Consider the following 15,960-nt stretch of genomic DNA (forward strand, 5'->3'; position numbering starts at 1 on the left):
GCGACCGGGGCGCTGCCCTGCCTGGCGCGCCGCGGGGGCTGACGGGAAGGGGGTTCAAACGGCCCCCGGCGGGAAGCGGCGGCGGGGCCGGTGTCGGTGATGGAGTCGGTGGAGGCGCGGACGCTGCTCAGCTTCGGGCGGTTGTCGCGGGGGCTGCCGTTTGGGCGGGCGCACGGCCTTAGCTCCAGGGATCCGCTGCTCCCACTGGCGCCGCGCTCCCAGGTAGGGCCGGGCTGGGCCGGGATGGGGGGGGGGGGTCGGTGGCGAGGGACCGACTTGTCCGCTCCGGTGGGCGGCCCCGGTCCTTGCCCCTGAGCCCAGCTCGGTCCCGCTCCGTTCCCCGCGCCGGCGGGACTCGCCGCCACCTCAGACCTGCCGCCTCCCGCGGCGCTGCCCGGCGGCAAAACCGCCCCTGCTCGGGCAGGCTTCGCAAGGCCTGAAGGCGGAAGCTATCCTTGTTTGTTGGGTTTTAACATTATCTTCTGAATTTTTTTTTTTTTTTTTTTTTTTCAGGAAAACGCAGATCCCCAGAGAACAGCGTTTCTGCTGCGCAAGCAGTGGACCTTATACAGCGTGACCCCTCTGTACCGATTCTCTAACGCTCACCTGAGGGATTATGCGAGGCTGCTTAGTGCCTTTATCGCTGCCGAGAAGCAGAAGGGATTGGCGGTGGAAGTAGGGGTTGAGCTGGACATCAAAGTGGCTGTCTCCAGCCTTCCATACCTTAAAGGTAGTGACCAAGACCAGGCTGCAATTCTCGTGCAGGTAAGGAGTCTTCTAGCAGTTTTGATAATTGTAATTGAGATTGGCATTTTACGAGTTGCTTTAGCTGTCACGAAATACTCAGCCTCATAAAAAACCAAACAAACAAAAAAACCCCACCAACTAAACCCTAGCTGTATGGAATAACTACTGCAGTACCTGTTGAGATTTAATGAAAGTGAGTCCTGCCTATTTTTAACTGGAACAGAACCTCACATAAGCAATGGATATGCTTAATTGCAATTTTGAGTTCAACTCCTTGGTAAGATCAGAGTAAGACTACAAGGAGTAATCTTTGTCTAATTTTTCAGTTCAGCAGTCAATTTACTGCAAGAACTCAGACAAGCTATTTAGCTTCCTGGATAAAGTTGGTATAATCCTACCTCCTGGCTGTAGCTCCAGCCTAAATGCTTTGCCTCAAGCAAAAGATGCTACTGAAATGCCAAGTTCAGTATGGCAATGGTTATAGGATGTACCGTGGATTGGCTCTTCTGAATTAAGCAGCATAAATTCAGATCTCAGGACTGTTCCTAGTGAAGTAAAAAGTGCTTTTCCCGCTATTTTCAACAGAACTGCGTGCATCTTTGAGGAATGTAACAGACAGACTGAGTAAATGGTATGAGCTTTACAGAAAAGAATGTTGCATGTGAGGTCCTGAGAAAAAACTTCTAGTAAATACTTGAAATTATAAAACAAAAAAACATTTTTGGCTAAAAAAAGTCAGAGTTGCTCTGTAGCATTCAAATGCTTCTTTTCCCCATTCCAGCTTTCTTCAAGATCACCAGCTTCCCCAAAAAACTCAGAAGAGAAACTGATATGGTCAGGCTGGTTCTGCTGTGTGTCTGGAGACGATATTTCCAAGAACGTGCCAGAGGACTTCACTTGTTTACCTCTGTTTCTTGTTAATGGGGCAGAGTGTTACACATCCATTGTTGGAAGTTGGTTTCAGAAGACTTTTGACTGCTCCTTCCGCCGCTTAGCCATTAGCCCTCTCATTCTCAGTTGGATGGCAGCTATGTGGACTGGATGCAAAGTGGACAAAACTGCATCTGCCATAGAACTCGTTTTCTCTGTCCCCTGTCTGCCCCAGCCTCTGGATATTTCATACGCCATTCATCCAGAGGATGCAAAAGCTCTGTGGGACACAGTCCAAAAAACTCCAGGGGAAATCATTCAAGAAGAGGTAGATGTCTTTATGGACTGCCTTTACTCTCACTTCCACAGACACTTTAGGATCCACTTGTCAGCTACAAAACTGGTGAAAGTTTCTACAGCAATTGCCTCAGCACACTGTGATGGGATTATAAAGGTGAGGTTTTAAGTAGCATGTTGTCCTAACTAATGCTGGACAAATAAAATAGCTGTGCCTGTCTAGAAATGCCTTACTTTTAAAAATGAAGGTTTCATGTTTCTTATGCGTAATTTCCTACAAGAAGGTGTTAAACCCTCAGCTTTTATTAGTTGTAATTAGTTCTGGAGCTGAGGCAGCTATCAATACAGTTTTTTAGCACTGTATTGCAGCAGAAGCTACTAAACCTAGTCTTGGGTCAGAAATAGGTGTATTAGATGCAGTATGAACAGGGAAGTTTCTTTGTCCATTGGTATTGGTCAAAACTTAGGCTTAAAAAGATAATCAAAAACCTTTAAAAAAAAAAACTTCATTAGCTTCCTAGTATTGCAGCTGTTAAGACACAAGTAGAAGAAAAATATAAGTAAGCTACTATACAAAAAAAACTGGAGTGTGGATGAGCCAAGAGACAACAGATGATCTTAAAGAGGCAAAACACCTTGCTTGAAACTATTTCACTTGTAACCCTTTTCATAAATGTGCTGGTCTTCCTATAGAGGTATCTACAATATCCTTTAAAACCATGGAGGATTAATCCTTCATGAAGTTTCTTCAAGCAATACAATATGGTCTTCTGAGTTACAGAACAGTTTGTGTAAATGCAATTGCTTAAACTTTGTCTGTGATGCACTGACTTCATTGTTCTGGGTACAGAGGGAATGTTAAGAGGCTACAACTGGGACTCCACTCATGCACCTCTTCCCCGGAGCATGAGTTCATCAAATGAAAGAAAAAAAGCTTTGCTGGGAAGCATCTCTTAACATTTTGACCTTTGACAGGACAACTGCAAACAACTAAATGTTAGTGTTATGTTGCTTGGTTTTATCTGTAGTAGTTTGAAAGTGGCTGAAACAACTTTTTTTGTTGCCTGAAAGTAAACACAAAGAGATACTCAACTGAATAGGCTTTCTGAAGAAGCAGCATTCTCTTCCGGAATGTGCATTGTGCAGACTCAGTTATGGCTCTTCCCTAATGTGGATTATGAGTTCAAGTCAGACATATATTCAGTAAGGGACAATAGGGGTATTCAAGGAAACTGGCATAGTCTCCTTCCTGGCCCTCCTACAGGAGGATGGGGGCAGCCAAAGGAGCAGAAGTGCTAAGATTCTCACCTTCCAAAAAGCTGGAGTAGGAGCAGGGCATTTCTTATGTACCCTGCTTCATGTAGGACAGGAGCAGAAGTCAGAGGGCTCTGAAAGGAGCAGCCTGTAAGCATGTGTGTTTTCTCCACATCCAGAGTCAAAATAGTAACAAAGGTACCTTGCAAACAACAACAGAGAAGCTGACTAATCATGTGGAACACTGGGTAGTTGGTTTCTAGCCATTTAAGGGTGTGGAAATCTGGCAACTGCAATTTTTTTGACATGCTTTTTTTTTCTTGCAGTTTCTACAAAGCCAATACCTAACTGGAGTGTTGATGCTACTGACAGAACTAGCAATCTCTCAGATAGAGTGAGTCATTTCAGCAAATCTTCATGCTAAAAAGACTTAGTTTTGGAAGGTGTATGCTGACAAACCAATTGGAAATTTGCTCCTGCAGCATATTCTTTCCTTTCATGCTGGCTGTCTAATGTTGGACTTCAACTCCTGCACTCAACTCCATAACTAGCTGTAATTCAATGCCATGCACAGTGAAGACAAGTGGACATTTTGCCCTAAAGAAGGGCTACAGTACAAACTTATAATAGCTCATTAAGCACCTCTGTTTTATCATAGTCACTCTGTTCATTTATGTGTAGATATCAGCCAGGGGCTAGGAGATAAACTGCAAATTCTTCGATGCAACTTACTGACAGGTATTTCAGTTGTTTCAAATAGCAAGGTGGTTTTCATTTAACTAGATAGCCTTACCTAAACTGTGACTACTCTTGGGCTGATCTAAATGCAAAGTCAAGCACACCTGAGAAAGGGTGCATGCTCTACAATCCAGGGCAGAAAAATCCAGGTTTCTTAGCAAGCTAGAAAGGAAGTTAGGCTATTTGGTAATGGTCCTAAAGTGTTCATCTATGCCCCAGTTGGGCTAAGGTGAACAGCATGAGACTGACAATTGCCTTCGGTGTCCAGCCTGTTGGTCCTCTCAGACAAGTTAATACATAGGAAATTGAGGTCTGTGTATAAGCTAGATATTTACTATGCTTTGGCTGATGTTTGTTATCTTGGATGTAATCTTGTTAGGCTAGAGAGCTCTTGGGGTTGGAGCTATGGGTGCTGAAGTTTTATACTAGATCTCTCCCTTCTACAGCAGGTAGGATTTCAAAGAGCTAGTGTACCATGCCTGGCTATAGCTTAAAGGAGCAGAAAGGAAGTAGAATAAGTGTATGCTAAGTATTATGATTTTGGTATTACAGTACTAAATAAGTATTTGCCATCTTTTGCCAATAGATTGGTCTTGAGCAAAGTAAAGACCACCTATGCCTGATTAAATATATACTTGTATGGTGGTACTTTCCAACTATAGCTTACCTGACTGAACTACAAATTGTTACCTATTAAATAATTCTGTGAACAGCAAAATTTAAAGTCTAGGGGTTTTATACAATTTTCTTGTAATGGCTTCACACATGTGTAGCATCTCTAAAGTCTGAGTTTGTGCTGTGACCTTCCCCCAAAGCAGGGATGCAGGTTTTCCCTTCTTTGCCCAACCACCTAATTTCAGGATTTGTCAGCTGTCACTAAAAACATTCTTCATTCTTCTCCCCAGCAACATTGAGATGAACCAGCCATGCAAACATGTAACTGCCTAACATGATATAATTGCATATTGAGTTCCTAATATACTTTTAATAATCTATTTCCAGGATTAAGGAAACATGTACTCCTTATTAGGTTTTGTTTACTAGTTGAAGACTGATTATTTTTACATGTAAAGGTTGCAGTCTGTAAAGTGGTAACTCTTACCCTGGTAGAAGCACCTAAGCAATCTTCTGAAGGTCATGACAGCTAAGCAGCTATTTAAACTATCACTTCTGGTGCTTTAGTTTCTTTTTATGAAACATCTTAGGCAAAGTTTGCTTTCTCAATTCAGAGGAACCCTGGGTAAAGCAGGAGGTCTGACATAAGTGGCACCTGTATTTGATTTGAAAACAGGACTGTTACACCCCTGGCTTAGTTTTAAATCTATGCTCAGCTCTTTCCAACAAATTTGCATAAATAATTTCTAAAAAAATAAATTCCATATACCCTCTTTTAACCTCTTCCTTGCCTTAAGAACACAGACTAAAAGCAACTACAGCCTTACTCAGCTTTCAAGAGTGATGCTTTGCTAGGTATGTGTGGTATCTACTACAACCTAGCTGTAAGGTATTGCTGGAATAGAAGGCTACATTCTCTTTTTTACACACTTATCTGCAAATTTGGGTATAGTACAGATGCTTTCTTCCAGAAAAAGCTGGTTCTGAATAATGTACTTCTAAGCAATTGAGGGTGACATTAAACAGCAGAGTTTTAAGCCAGTTTTACTTGGACTGGTATCTGAAAAAAACAAAACAAAAAAACCCAAACAACCAACACAGCATCTATGTCTATACAAAAGCATAGTCCACTGCTTTCACCCAAAGAAACAAACAAAGAACAGCATAGAAGAAATTTATTAAGATAGCACTATTTATACAAGTTACTCATGCTAGAAAAAAGCATAAATGATACATGTAAACATTTGTTTACAGAATACTTGTTTTCCTTGTAAAGGTGCAAATGATCTTCATATGTAAACACAAGAATACCAACCTTTAGGGGAAAAGGGGGTTTTAAAAAAGTTTTAATGACCCATTTATTACTGTAATTTTTACTATATTCAAGCACATTAAAATCTGAGTTACATGAATCAAACTATGAAGTTAAAGAACTTAAGGTGTCAGCACTGCCTTCTTCATCTCAAGAATTTACAGTCCTCTTACTCTTTTAAAATCAGATTTAGTAAGGTCCAAAGTTGCACCAGGTGCAAAAGGTCATTCTTTCATACTAGATAGAAATTACAGTACAAACATATCGGAACCTTTGAGTCTAGAGTTCCTCCTTCCTCTCCCCCAACCCCTAGGTGCCTCTGCAGCCACTGAAACATGACAGTTACTCAGAGTGCCAGCATGCAGTCCCTCCCCTCCAAACTCTATAATGAGCCTCATACCTTTCCCTGCTCTAAACACAGGCAAAGTGCATAGAAATCACTAAAAGGGAGGGCACCATCTCATCATGGTCAGTGTTCTACAACAGGAATTCTAAAGACACAGACAAGAGGCAGGAGGGCAGCTACGATGATGCTGGTCTAAATTTTTTTCAGCAGGTACTGACTGCAGGTCTGCCATGCTAGCAAGAACCTGAGAAGTGAGTGTTGATCTAGGCTAGTCAGAATTAACAGATGATACCTGCATCCCAGCTTCAGACAAGAACTGATATCTATCAGGCAACATGAGGAAAAGGGTTTTTTAAGTAAGCAACAACTAGTTGGTTCTAGGTTCATATACAGGGGAGGGGAGAGACAAAAGCTGAACTTTTGTACCATACACTGTACAGTAAAAAGGCATCATCTGAAATCCTTTTCACTCTCACCCTTTTTGGGCACTTCACTGATTCAGTCGATAGATGAGAGTTCCAGTTCTACTTCTTGCCTCCAGCAAGACTGAAAAGATACTCAGGGCACCCAATCTCATAGCTCTCCTGCACTCTAAGAGACCCTAAAACATACCACAAGGGTTGGAACCACAATAGCTGGCAGGACATAGCCCTGCCCTAACCACCAGCTTGTCAAAACTCAAATCGCACACGCACATATACATATATAAAATACATATATATATGCACACATATATATGTATATAAAAAGCTGGAATTATCGCTGTAAGCGATCAAAGAAAATACATGATACAAATTAAATGAAAAAATAAATATACTCTGTGCACAGAAAAGCTTCTGTGCAAAGGTGGCACCTTGCAGGTCAAGTACTTTTTTGAAGCTCTCTGTAAATAAGGCAAAAGCAATGTTTTCTGTATCACTTTCCTCTTTCACCCACCACACAGCTGCCACATCCACTGCTCACACAGCAGGAGGGAAAGAAGGAAACCCTCCTCCTTGCCAGACTCCCAGTATAGCATGTAGTCTCTACATCAGCATTGTTTACGCTACAGTAACCTTTACAGTTTGGTTTATTCAAAAATGTAGACTATTTAGAAAAAATATGGACATAAGCAACACTTTTACTTTTGTCCAGTGGTTCCCTGGAGTCTGACAACGTGGTCTCCCATTGGGCATACTCTCACAGAAGTCATTTTTTAATTCCATAGAAAGAGTCACCGGCAAAGAGTAACATTAGATCTAGACCGTGCATACTAGAGCTGCAAAGAGGTCCAGTGTCAACAAGTCTCTTCAGTTTTTCTAGGAATGAGAACCAAGGGGTCTCCCTCCCTCTTGATGCTTACCATATATGGGATTCACAGTGTGTCATTTTGATAACACCTACTCCTCCTCCCAGCCGCCGATAGTTCATCCCACCATACAACCTGTAAAGACAAGGTTTCAGTGGTCACACTGGTTCAGCTCCTTCAGAGAACTACCACAGGAAAGACTGAACCGGCTCTTGGGAGCACAATTACACCATTGTTAACCTCTGATTAAAGCAGAGCATGACAAGTAAGAAGTTGAGTAGCAGTCATCTTACATACTTCCAAGGTAAACAGCTGTATTTGCTCATGCCTTTCTCTCTCAAAACAGAAACTGCTTCCCATTTTGACACCACAGTTTTCTGTTACTTGAGTAATCGCTTGCTTTTGCCCTGTCTGGTAATGTGCAAGATAGAAAAGAACTTTGCAGGCTGCAGCTGACCTTGGGCTACATTTTGGGTAACACAGAAGCAAGAATAGGTTTGCTACTCACAATTCAACTAATTTATTTTATATTTCTAATACCCTAAATTCAGCTGATCCAACCAAGATATAATGCAACCCAAGCACCACCTGTTTCTCGAAAGTGTTACTGAAATGGTGCCTGCATTTCATATGGAAATCTGATCCCTATAGACTCCAGCAACCTACTCATTTCAGCTGCATATTCCCCTCTGCGCCACTGAAGTCTGCTGGCAGAAACAAGAGAAGCAAATGCTTTAACAAATTGCATTGGTAGGAGTTGTTTGAACCAAAATTGCGTCAGAAGCATTTCTCGGTCAGGTTACACAAAAAATATCCTTCGTAGAGCAAGAAGTTCAGCAAACAAAAGAAAGAGAAGACCACAGATATTGATCAGCTATACTGAATTCAGTGGGACAAAAAGACCCACAAGCTAATACCTTGAGCAATCTCCTAAACATCTGTGAATACTAGCCCTGGCAGTTACTCCTAACTCTAGATATTTTATTACTGGTACTGTCACTGGGAGTAGCTGAAACCATTCAGCTAAGGAATATGAAGTAGGTAGTACTCTCTACTCAACTGGTTTTCTCAGCAGTCCAAAAGGCATTGTCCATAACTTAACAAGGGGAAGTTCCTCCACTGCCTCTTACGACCATTTATCTCGTAGGGAAAGAGTTAATCTACTAGTATTACTAAACTGGAAGGAATAAGGACATTAAGTTCTTTCTGTTCCCCACCCCTGCCAGATTACTAAAGCAGCAAGAATACAGATAGAAGCTTGAAATTTAATACTAATTAGATTTGGGAATAAATACACAGGCAATTGCTTTCAAGTGTAGCTATGACTAGAAAAGAAATAGGAAAAATAGCCTTTCTGCTCAGTACATGGTTTTGATCAGCGATTTTGTATTATTTCTCTCAGCTTGTAAAATCAGATTAAATTCTTCTAATTGCTGTCTTGCAGATTTAAAGGGGAAGAACATCATATGCTCAAAGTGTTCTGTTTCAGCTCCTCCATAAGGATCTGGAAATTAGAGCCTCAGTTTGAAAGCAAAAAATGAGTAGGCTGAATTCTACATCATGACTGTGAGCTCCTTCTGCTAAGGGCAAGCTTAGTTTTATTGGGAAGCAGAAGAGACTCAGCCCAAAATAAACAGAAGGGGTATATCTCTCAATGTGGTTCATTTTCATTATGTTCAAAAGCAGCACTTAAAAACCAAACCAGGTTTTGGTATGACCTTTTGCTTGCTACTCAAGAAGCCTGCAAAATCATTTCTTTTCTCTGGGTCTCAGTAACCTACCTATACATAATTTTCCTACCTGCAAAAGATGCAATGAGATTTATTCATTAAGCATTGGTTAAATCTGTTGGGATACTCAGGATGGGAAAAACTGTGGAAAACTCACTCCCATTTTTCTTAAAATGGAGCCAATGGCTGAATTCAAGCAGAAATGTGCAAGAAAATGTTTCTCAACTGCTTACTACTCCCATAGTCATAGACATGGGGATGCTGTAAGTAAATGGAGTATGGGGATATTTTTCAAAACGCGATTCTCATTCTTACACTTTCATGCAATCCAACAAGCCACAATGTGAACACTATGCTAGCTACCACACCCGAGTTCTTTGCTATGGTGTATGTCACATTTCTAATTTGGCTGCAGCAGCTCCAGCTGGGTGGCAGCAGCTACAGCTGGAGATCACTATTTGATTGTTCCACAAACTTAACAGTTACCTCCATGTGTTAGCATCTGGATCAAACACCTCAATGGTCTTCAGGTATGTTGTGCCATCAAAACCCCCCACTGCCATCAGCTGTCCATTCACCACAGCAAGGCCAACCTGCAAAACAACCATCACAGATAGTAGCTAGTTAGCTGGGATGTCCTGAAAAGACAGGTCCTGAAAAGAAGGGTTAAAATGAAAATATTAATAAAAGGATTTAATAACCATGTTTGGTGAAAGGCAGTCTGCAGAAAAGGTTTTCTGGCCAGGGGGAAAAGGACAAATGAAATAGCCTAAAAAATAACGAAACATGAGAAGTTAAATATATATTTCAAAATACAGAATCTCCTAAAAGAAAAGCAGTTGGTTCCCCTTATTACCAGCTAGAAGAACTAGAACTGCTTTAACAATAATAGATATGCAAGAATCTAGCTTTATAGCCAAAACTTCTTGTGTCCTGGACTGAAATTCTTCACCAAGTGTAGTACGCATGCACCAGCATATCTACCTGCCTACACCCTGTAACATGTGCTTAAACTAGGAGAACCATATGTAAGTCCCTGGGCTGCTCCTCTCAGGCTGGGGCTTGGACCATCTGTAAGCACCCTGCCTCCAGCCTTTCTATTTTGCCTTTCTGCCAAAGCACAAAATCACTGAAATCTCAAACAGTTCTGTCATTTAGGAAGATCACTTCCAGTGAAAACACCTCATGGCATAACAGAAAAAAAGACAGTAAGAACACAATGTAAAATGGTTCTTGCTTTGGCTTTGAGGATGTTAGAAAACTCAGGAGGGCTGCAGATACAGATGCATCTGTTCAGCAATTTCTGCAAAAAGCAAATATAGAAGCAGCTCATGAAAAGTCAATGCCTAATCAATAACTAAAAAGGACAGCGTCAGACAGCGTACTATATACTTGGAGGACAGAAATAACTATGTATTCTCTGCCTCCAAAACCAGTAGTTGCTCAAATTATGATTCATACTTGCCTCACCAGACACTGAAATACTAACATGCAGACAGAATTAATCTACTCTTTACTATATAATCCAGTAGCCAATGATAAATGTTCGTAACATTTGCATCTGCCCAAACACGATGACTACTTAAAACACTATGTTAATCTTTTGTTCACATGTCTACAAAAAGCACGAAGATTAGCAGTTGATGAGAACATGATGTCACTCCCCATACTCACAGCAGTCAGTGAAGAGAGGCAAAACACAAAGTGAAAGCCCAGAAACCCTGTTCCCACACACATCTCAAGGCAATGGAAAGACTTTGCTGGAAGTTTGTATCTAAACACTAATGCTTGCCCAGTTTCCCTGCTCTTTCTTCTGGGCAAGTAGGTATGTTCACCTCCTAAATCATCCAAAGAGACTCGGGTACTAATTTTGATAGTGTTCTCTAACAGTATCTCATACCAAGCATGGCTACATCACTAAGTGAAAACCTGAAGAACTCACCTGTTTCAGACCTAAGCAGCTGACTCCATATAAGGGACCAAAACTATTAAAAAAGACCCTCAAATGACTCCATTTCCCCATCCTCAGTCATGTTAAACAGCTGTCTACGGCATGACATGACTACCACTTCATTCCCTAGTCTTGCTTAAGAGCTTTGACTTTTTTGCAAATCTTTCCCCTCACAGAAGAAGAGAGGTGAAGGTACGGAGGAAGCAAGAGAAAAACCTCACGAGATGACACTCTCACCACGTGATTATATATAGCATAGACAAGCAAACCAAGCCAAACTCACTCCACTCCGGCGGGATGTCATGGCCACAACAGGAGACCACTGGTTGGTTCGGGGATTGTATCTCTCAGCACTGCTGAGCTCTGTTGTATCGTCTCTGCCTCCCACAGCATATATCATGTCTTGGTATACAGCACAGCCCAGGTGCTTCCTCCTTGTCCCCATAGGTGCAATTGTGTGCCAGCGGTTCTCCTGGGGATTGTAGCGTTCCACTGCAGAGGAAATGACACATCTTTGGACAACAAGGTTGGCAGGCAGTGGGAGTTAGCACTTTTGAACATGCATCCAAAGTATTGCTCAATCTGTAAAGACACTACAATTTCCACACACCAAAAATATGAAGAACCAGTTTGTTACCTCTCACTCTAATGCTTTTCTCCTATAAAATGCTTGCTATTATCTCTTCTGTCTCCAGCCCTACACAATCAATCACATTCAGCATCTTCACTCAAGAGGGAGCTGGCAATTCTACAAACTGACCTGCATTACCATTTTGCAGTAGTTTTACCTTTGGCACCTTCCTTCCTACAGCAGAAAAGAGCTACTGCAGGAAGAAAGATGTGCTTGCAACTGCTATGCAAATGATCAAAGTATTGTATTCAGGACACAATGCCAAATGCAGCACTGAGGGGAAAAAAAAAAAAGAAAAAAAAAAGACACACAACCAGGTAATAGGGGCTCACAAGCCTGGAGAGTTAATTACTGTATGGCAAAAATCTTAAAAGAAGAAAAACACTGCAAACTGATCACTAAGATATTCAGCAGCCATCTGGGGACACTAAGGACAAACAGGACCATGACAAGTGTTGACTGCAATTATGGGACAGCAAAAGGGCATACCAGTATTGAGAGGAGAAGTTCCATCAGAGCCTCCCACAGCATAAAGGAAGCCGCCTAGCACAGCCACTGCAACTCCCAAGCGCCTGGTGCTCATGGAAGCCACTCGAGTCCATTTGTTTTCTTTGGGATCATACCTGGCAAAAGAATAAACACCGAAGCTTAGTGAAGTGTCAACATCCTCACAAAGCGGCAGGAAGACTGACCTTATTCTCTCCAAAGAAAAATCCCCGTAAGATTTGTACAGTACTTGCCTACTCTCCAGCTTATCTGCATCAACTGCACCTTCTAAGAGAATCTCTTCTCCCTGTGCCCGCTTTTTTTTGTTTGTTTGTTTGTTTTTAATTAAAAAGTACCTTTCCACAATGTTGAGACAAGAGACACCATCCTGGCCACCCACAGCATAGAGGTAGCCTCCAAGAACCGCTACTCCGACACTGGTCCTGCAGGTGCTAGTGGGGGCCACATCACTGCTCCACTGATTGGTCTTTGGATCATACCTAGAAAAATACACCAAACAGCACAAATTGCTTGTCTAGGTATACTCCAGATTCTCCCATGTTGCCTATCCTGAGCTTAAACCACAACACAGCTATTTGTAAGTTGGATAAAACCCCTGAAGTGATATAATGCATCCAATGCATGTTATTCCAGGGATGTTCAAACTGCACCTGGAGATGATTCAAACTGAAGATCAAAGATTCAGGTTCATAAGACAGCAGGTTACCAGGGACTGGCTGGCATGTGGTAACTTGCATCTATGCAAAGAGCAGCAGCAAAGAGTTACTCTGCTGTATGTTCTCTGCAGTTCACACAAGAAATCAGCCAGCACTGGGACCTGCACTTTGAAATAAAAGATGAAGGAACCAGATGGACTTGGGAATCCAGAGACAAGGAAATATGGTGCATAGCAGAAAAGTGCAGGACATGGGAGATGTAAGGCTAGGGTCATGATTTGGGAAGCTGGGAGTATGCAAGGAGATACGCAGGAAGAAGGGCAGCCTCAAGAAAGAAGGGAAATATTTGTATAGCTCAATGGATTTGTTACAGGGCCAAGATTCAGAGTACTACGAGTGCTTGAGTCATGTGGCTTTTAGGCATGGGGATTGCCATATGCAGCTCCCAGAAACAGGAAGCTTGGTAAAGCTTGTTTGACTTAAGTCTTTCACAGGTCTAAACCTGACCTATTTTCCTTCTTCTGTGTAAGTGCCAAGGTTCCTTAATTCTCTAGTTACCACTCCACAATAAAATTCCAGGATCTTTCCCTCAACAGCTAAGAAATGCTTACTGTAACCTCACCTTCCTCAACAACGCTAAAAACAAACCAGCAATTGCAAAGAAGGTTAACCAGGATCCTCACTCCTCCCATCAATTATACCCAGACCCATCTCTTACATATGCCTTCCTTATACCAAAGGCTATGTCTTCTCTCATTAAGCTGGGGATAACATGACACAAGCTGTTATGCATGAAGTCCTAGTTCAGCAGTAAACCAACAGAATACTGAAGGGGTATGCAAGGGACAAGGAATTGTAGATAACATGTAATATAAATTTCAGGTTTTCAGCAGAACAAGAACACAGCTGGCAAAATGAACTCATTTTTAAAAGGCTGCACCCAGGTTTAAACATTCAGAATTAACATTTTGCACACTGGCCTTATGGAGACCTACCTTTCTACACTGTTAAGATAAGAGGAGCCATCATGGCCTCCCACAGCATAGAGGAGATCATCCAGAACACTGACTCCAACGCCACAGCGTCTTTTGCTCATGGAAGCCACCATTCGCCACTCATTGGTTTGAGGGTCATAGCGCTCGACACTGGAAATTGCGTCCCCGCTACACCAGCCCCCCACTGTAGAAACCAAACACAAGAAATAGCGTCATAACAACGCACGGAGCTCACATACTGTATGTGTGCCTGGTACAAATAATCCCTCTAGACTTTGTCAGCCTTAACCCAGTAGCCCCATCTCTAAGTTACTCATTCTGAGGATTATAACTAGAAGACAGAATGTGATTTTTCAAGAGGATTAATGTGAATTTGGAAGTACTGTGGCATTCATAGCACCAAAGAAATCAAACAAGTAAGAAAGTGCAAGTTAACTCAAACCTCCAAATACTAATGCACAGGTCACTTCAAAAATAGGTTGTGAAAATTGGCCTTACACGAACACTACCACCAGAAAATGCAGACTTGAATCTCCCGACCTAAGCCAGCAGGAGCTATACATACCTGCAAAGAGCACTTCTCCACAGCGGATGGGTTTGCGCGGTCTAGTTCTTGGTCCCTGCATCAGTGGCCGCTCTTGGGGCAACAGCAGATAGTTTTTAGCTTCATCCACTAGATCCCTATGCAAGACAGGAAAATATTAATCCCCAAAGTTCACCTGATGCCAGTCTCAGGAGAAGGTATGAATAAAAAATGATGGCAAAAGCAGCCAGCACTAGTCATGCACTTCAGGTATTCACAAATCACATAAGTGCATGAATAGCTCTAGTTAAAACGTACACTGTCACCTAAACATTCATCAGTTGTTTACAAGTCATTTACACAGTGACAGCAGTAGACAGGTATCAATATTTGGCCAGAGTTAATAATAGATATTGCCTGCTATAAAGACTGATAAAAAACTATGACAAGAGATTTGTCAGGCTTACTGTGCAGAAAAGAAAAACCCAGTCTGCCTCAAGCTAAAACTTAACAATCAGTTGTTTTGTCTAGGAACAAAGCAGGAGTTGAAAAGCACACAAATACATAATACACACACATGACCAATAGATGGAGATAGTACCCTTCTGATGAATATTTTCTCCATCAGCTCTGGCCAGCTCACACTGTCCATCCATTCATGACTTGCCACCTGGACTAATTCTAATATTCCAAACCCTTGAACAAAACAAAAAAGAAAAAAAAGTCCTCCTTCCCTCTACAAACATGGAATTCCCCCAGTACGAATGCTTATTCAGGAAGAGTACAGTTTAGCTGATCCCCTGAACTTTTTTACATTAAGCACAACAAGAAAAATTGCGTGCTTTATAGATGATACAGAACTCCATAAAACCAGAAAGGTAAGACTCATACTGTAAGAGGAAGAAATGACAGTTTTCCTGCACTAGCATTGTGGGAAATAGCAGACTCTAATCCCAGAGTCCAGTGCAGTTATCAAAGTGCAGACTTTTTACACAGAAAAACTACTTTAAGTCCTAATGAGATCATGAATGCCATGCAAGTGGTAAGCTGTAATGAAAGACCATGACTACAGGAAGAAAAAAGGTGAAATGGAAAACAATACACTGAAGGGTATTTTACCAACAGTCAAACTGCAGACTCAAAGTTTGCTATTTCACTGAAAACTTGAAAGAACAAACACACTTCTAGGGCACACTAATAACTAAGACGCAAATAGAAAATACTTTTTCTTGCATCTCTTCTCCCAGTTGCAAAAGAGGAAATTGTGAGGTATCACCCATTTACCACTGACAAATCAGCACAGTTTGAGAGAACAGATGCAAATACAACAAAATCCAATTCAGTAATCAGTGAGGAGATTTACCGGCATTCCTCATCGCTCTTAATAAGCGGATCAGAACCCACTGTACCCACAAGAAACTTGGGACTCAGCAGCGGCAGACGGACATGCTGCAGGACCTAAAACACAAACCAGAACATATATGGTAAACCAAATATACC

At 41.8% G+C, this 15,960-nt stretch overlaps 2 protein-coding genes across 5 annotated transcripts in view; one reads left to right on the forward strand and one right to left on the reverse strand.

Moving 5' to 3' along the window:
* Positions 1 to 5,714, forward strand: CENPL (centromere protein L). Its single transcript, XM_049807090.1, has 4 exons — positions 1 to 222; positions 514 to 765; positions 1,529 to 2,071; positions 3,495 to 5,714. The coding sequence occupies exons 1-4, from the start codon at positions 100 to 102 to the stop codon at positions 3,564 to 3,566; spliced, it is 990 nt and encodes a 329-aa protein (XP_049663047.1). The 5' UTR covers positions 1 to 99; the 3' UTR covers positions 3,567 to 5,714.
* Positions 5,680 to 15,960, reverse strand: part of KLHL20 (kelch like family member 20) — a 26,256-nt gene continuing 15,975 nt past the window's right edge. For all 4 annotated transcript variants that reach the window (XM_049807088.1, XM_049807087.1, XM_049807089.1 and 1 more), the window contains 8 exons: positions 15,824 to 15,918; positions 14,503 to 14,618; positions 13,938 to 14,121; positions 12,622 to 12,765; positions 12,269 to 12,402; positions 11,432 to 11,640; positions 9,684 to 9,790; positions 5,680 to 7,602 (listed from right to left, as the gene is read on the reverse strand). In XM_049807088.1, the coding sequence (XP_049663045.1) occupies positions 7,518 to 7,602; positions 9,684 to 9,790; positions 11,432 to 11,640; positions 12,269 to 12,402; positions 12,622 to 12,765; positions 13,938 to 14,121; positions 14,503 to 14,618; positions 15,824 to 15,918 (1,074 nt within the window). In that variant the 3' untranslated portion in view covers positions 5,680 to 7,517. The remainder of the gene's footprint in view (positions 7,603 to 9,683; positions 9,791 to 11,431; positions 11,641 to 12,268; positions 12,403 to 12,621; positions 12,766 to 13,937; positions 14,122 to 14,502; positions 14,619 to 15,823; positions 15,919 to 15,960) is intronic.

The sequence above is a fragment of the Accipiter gentilis genome, chromosome 8, assembly GCF_929443795.1.
Source record: "Accipiter gentilis chromosome 8, bAccGen1.1, whole genome shotgun sequence".
NCBI lineage: Eukaryota > Metazoa > Chordata > Aves > Accipitriformes > Accipitridae > Astur > Astur gentilis.

Excerpts from the sequence above, each read along its gene's own strand:
- CENPL (XM_049807090.1), top strand. The coding sequence starts at position 100 with ATGGAGTCGGTGGAGGCGCGGACGCTGCTCAGCTTCGGGCGGTTGTCG. Across the intron at positions 223-513 it reads CACTGGCGCCGCGCTCCCAG|GAAAACGCAGATCCCCAGAG; the intron begins GTAGGGCCGGGC and ends TTTTTTTTTCAG. Across the intron at positions 766-1,528 it reads AGGCTGCAATTCTCGTGCAG|CTTTCTTCAAGATCACCAGC; the intron begins GTAAGGAGTCTT and ends TCCCCATTCCAG.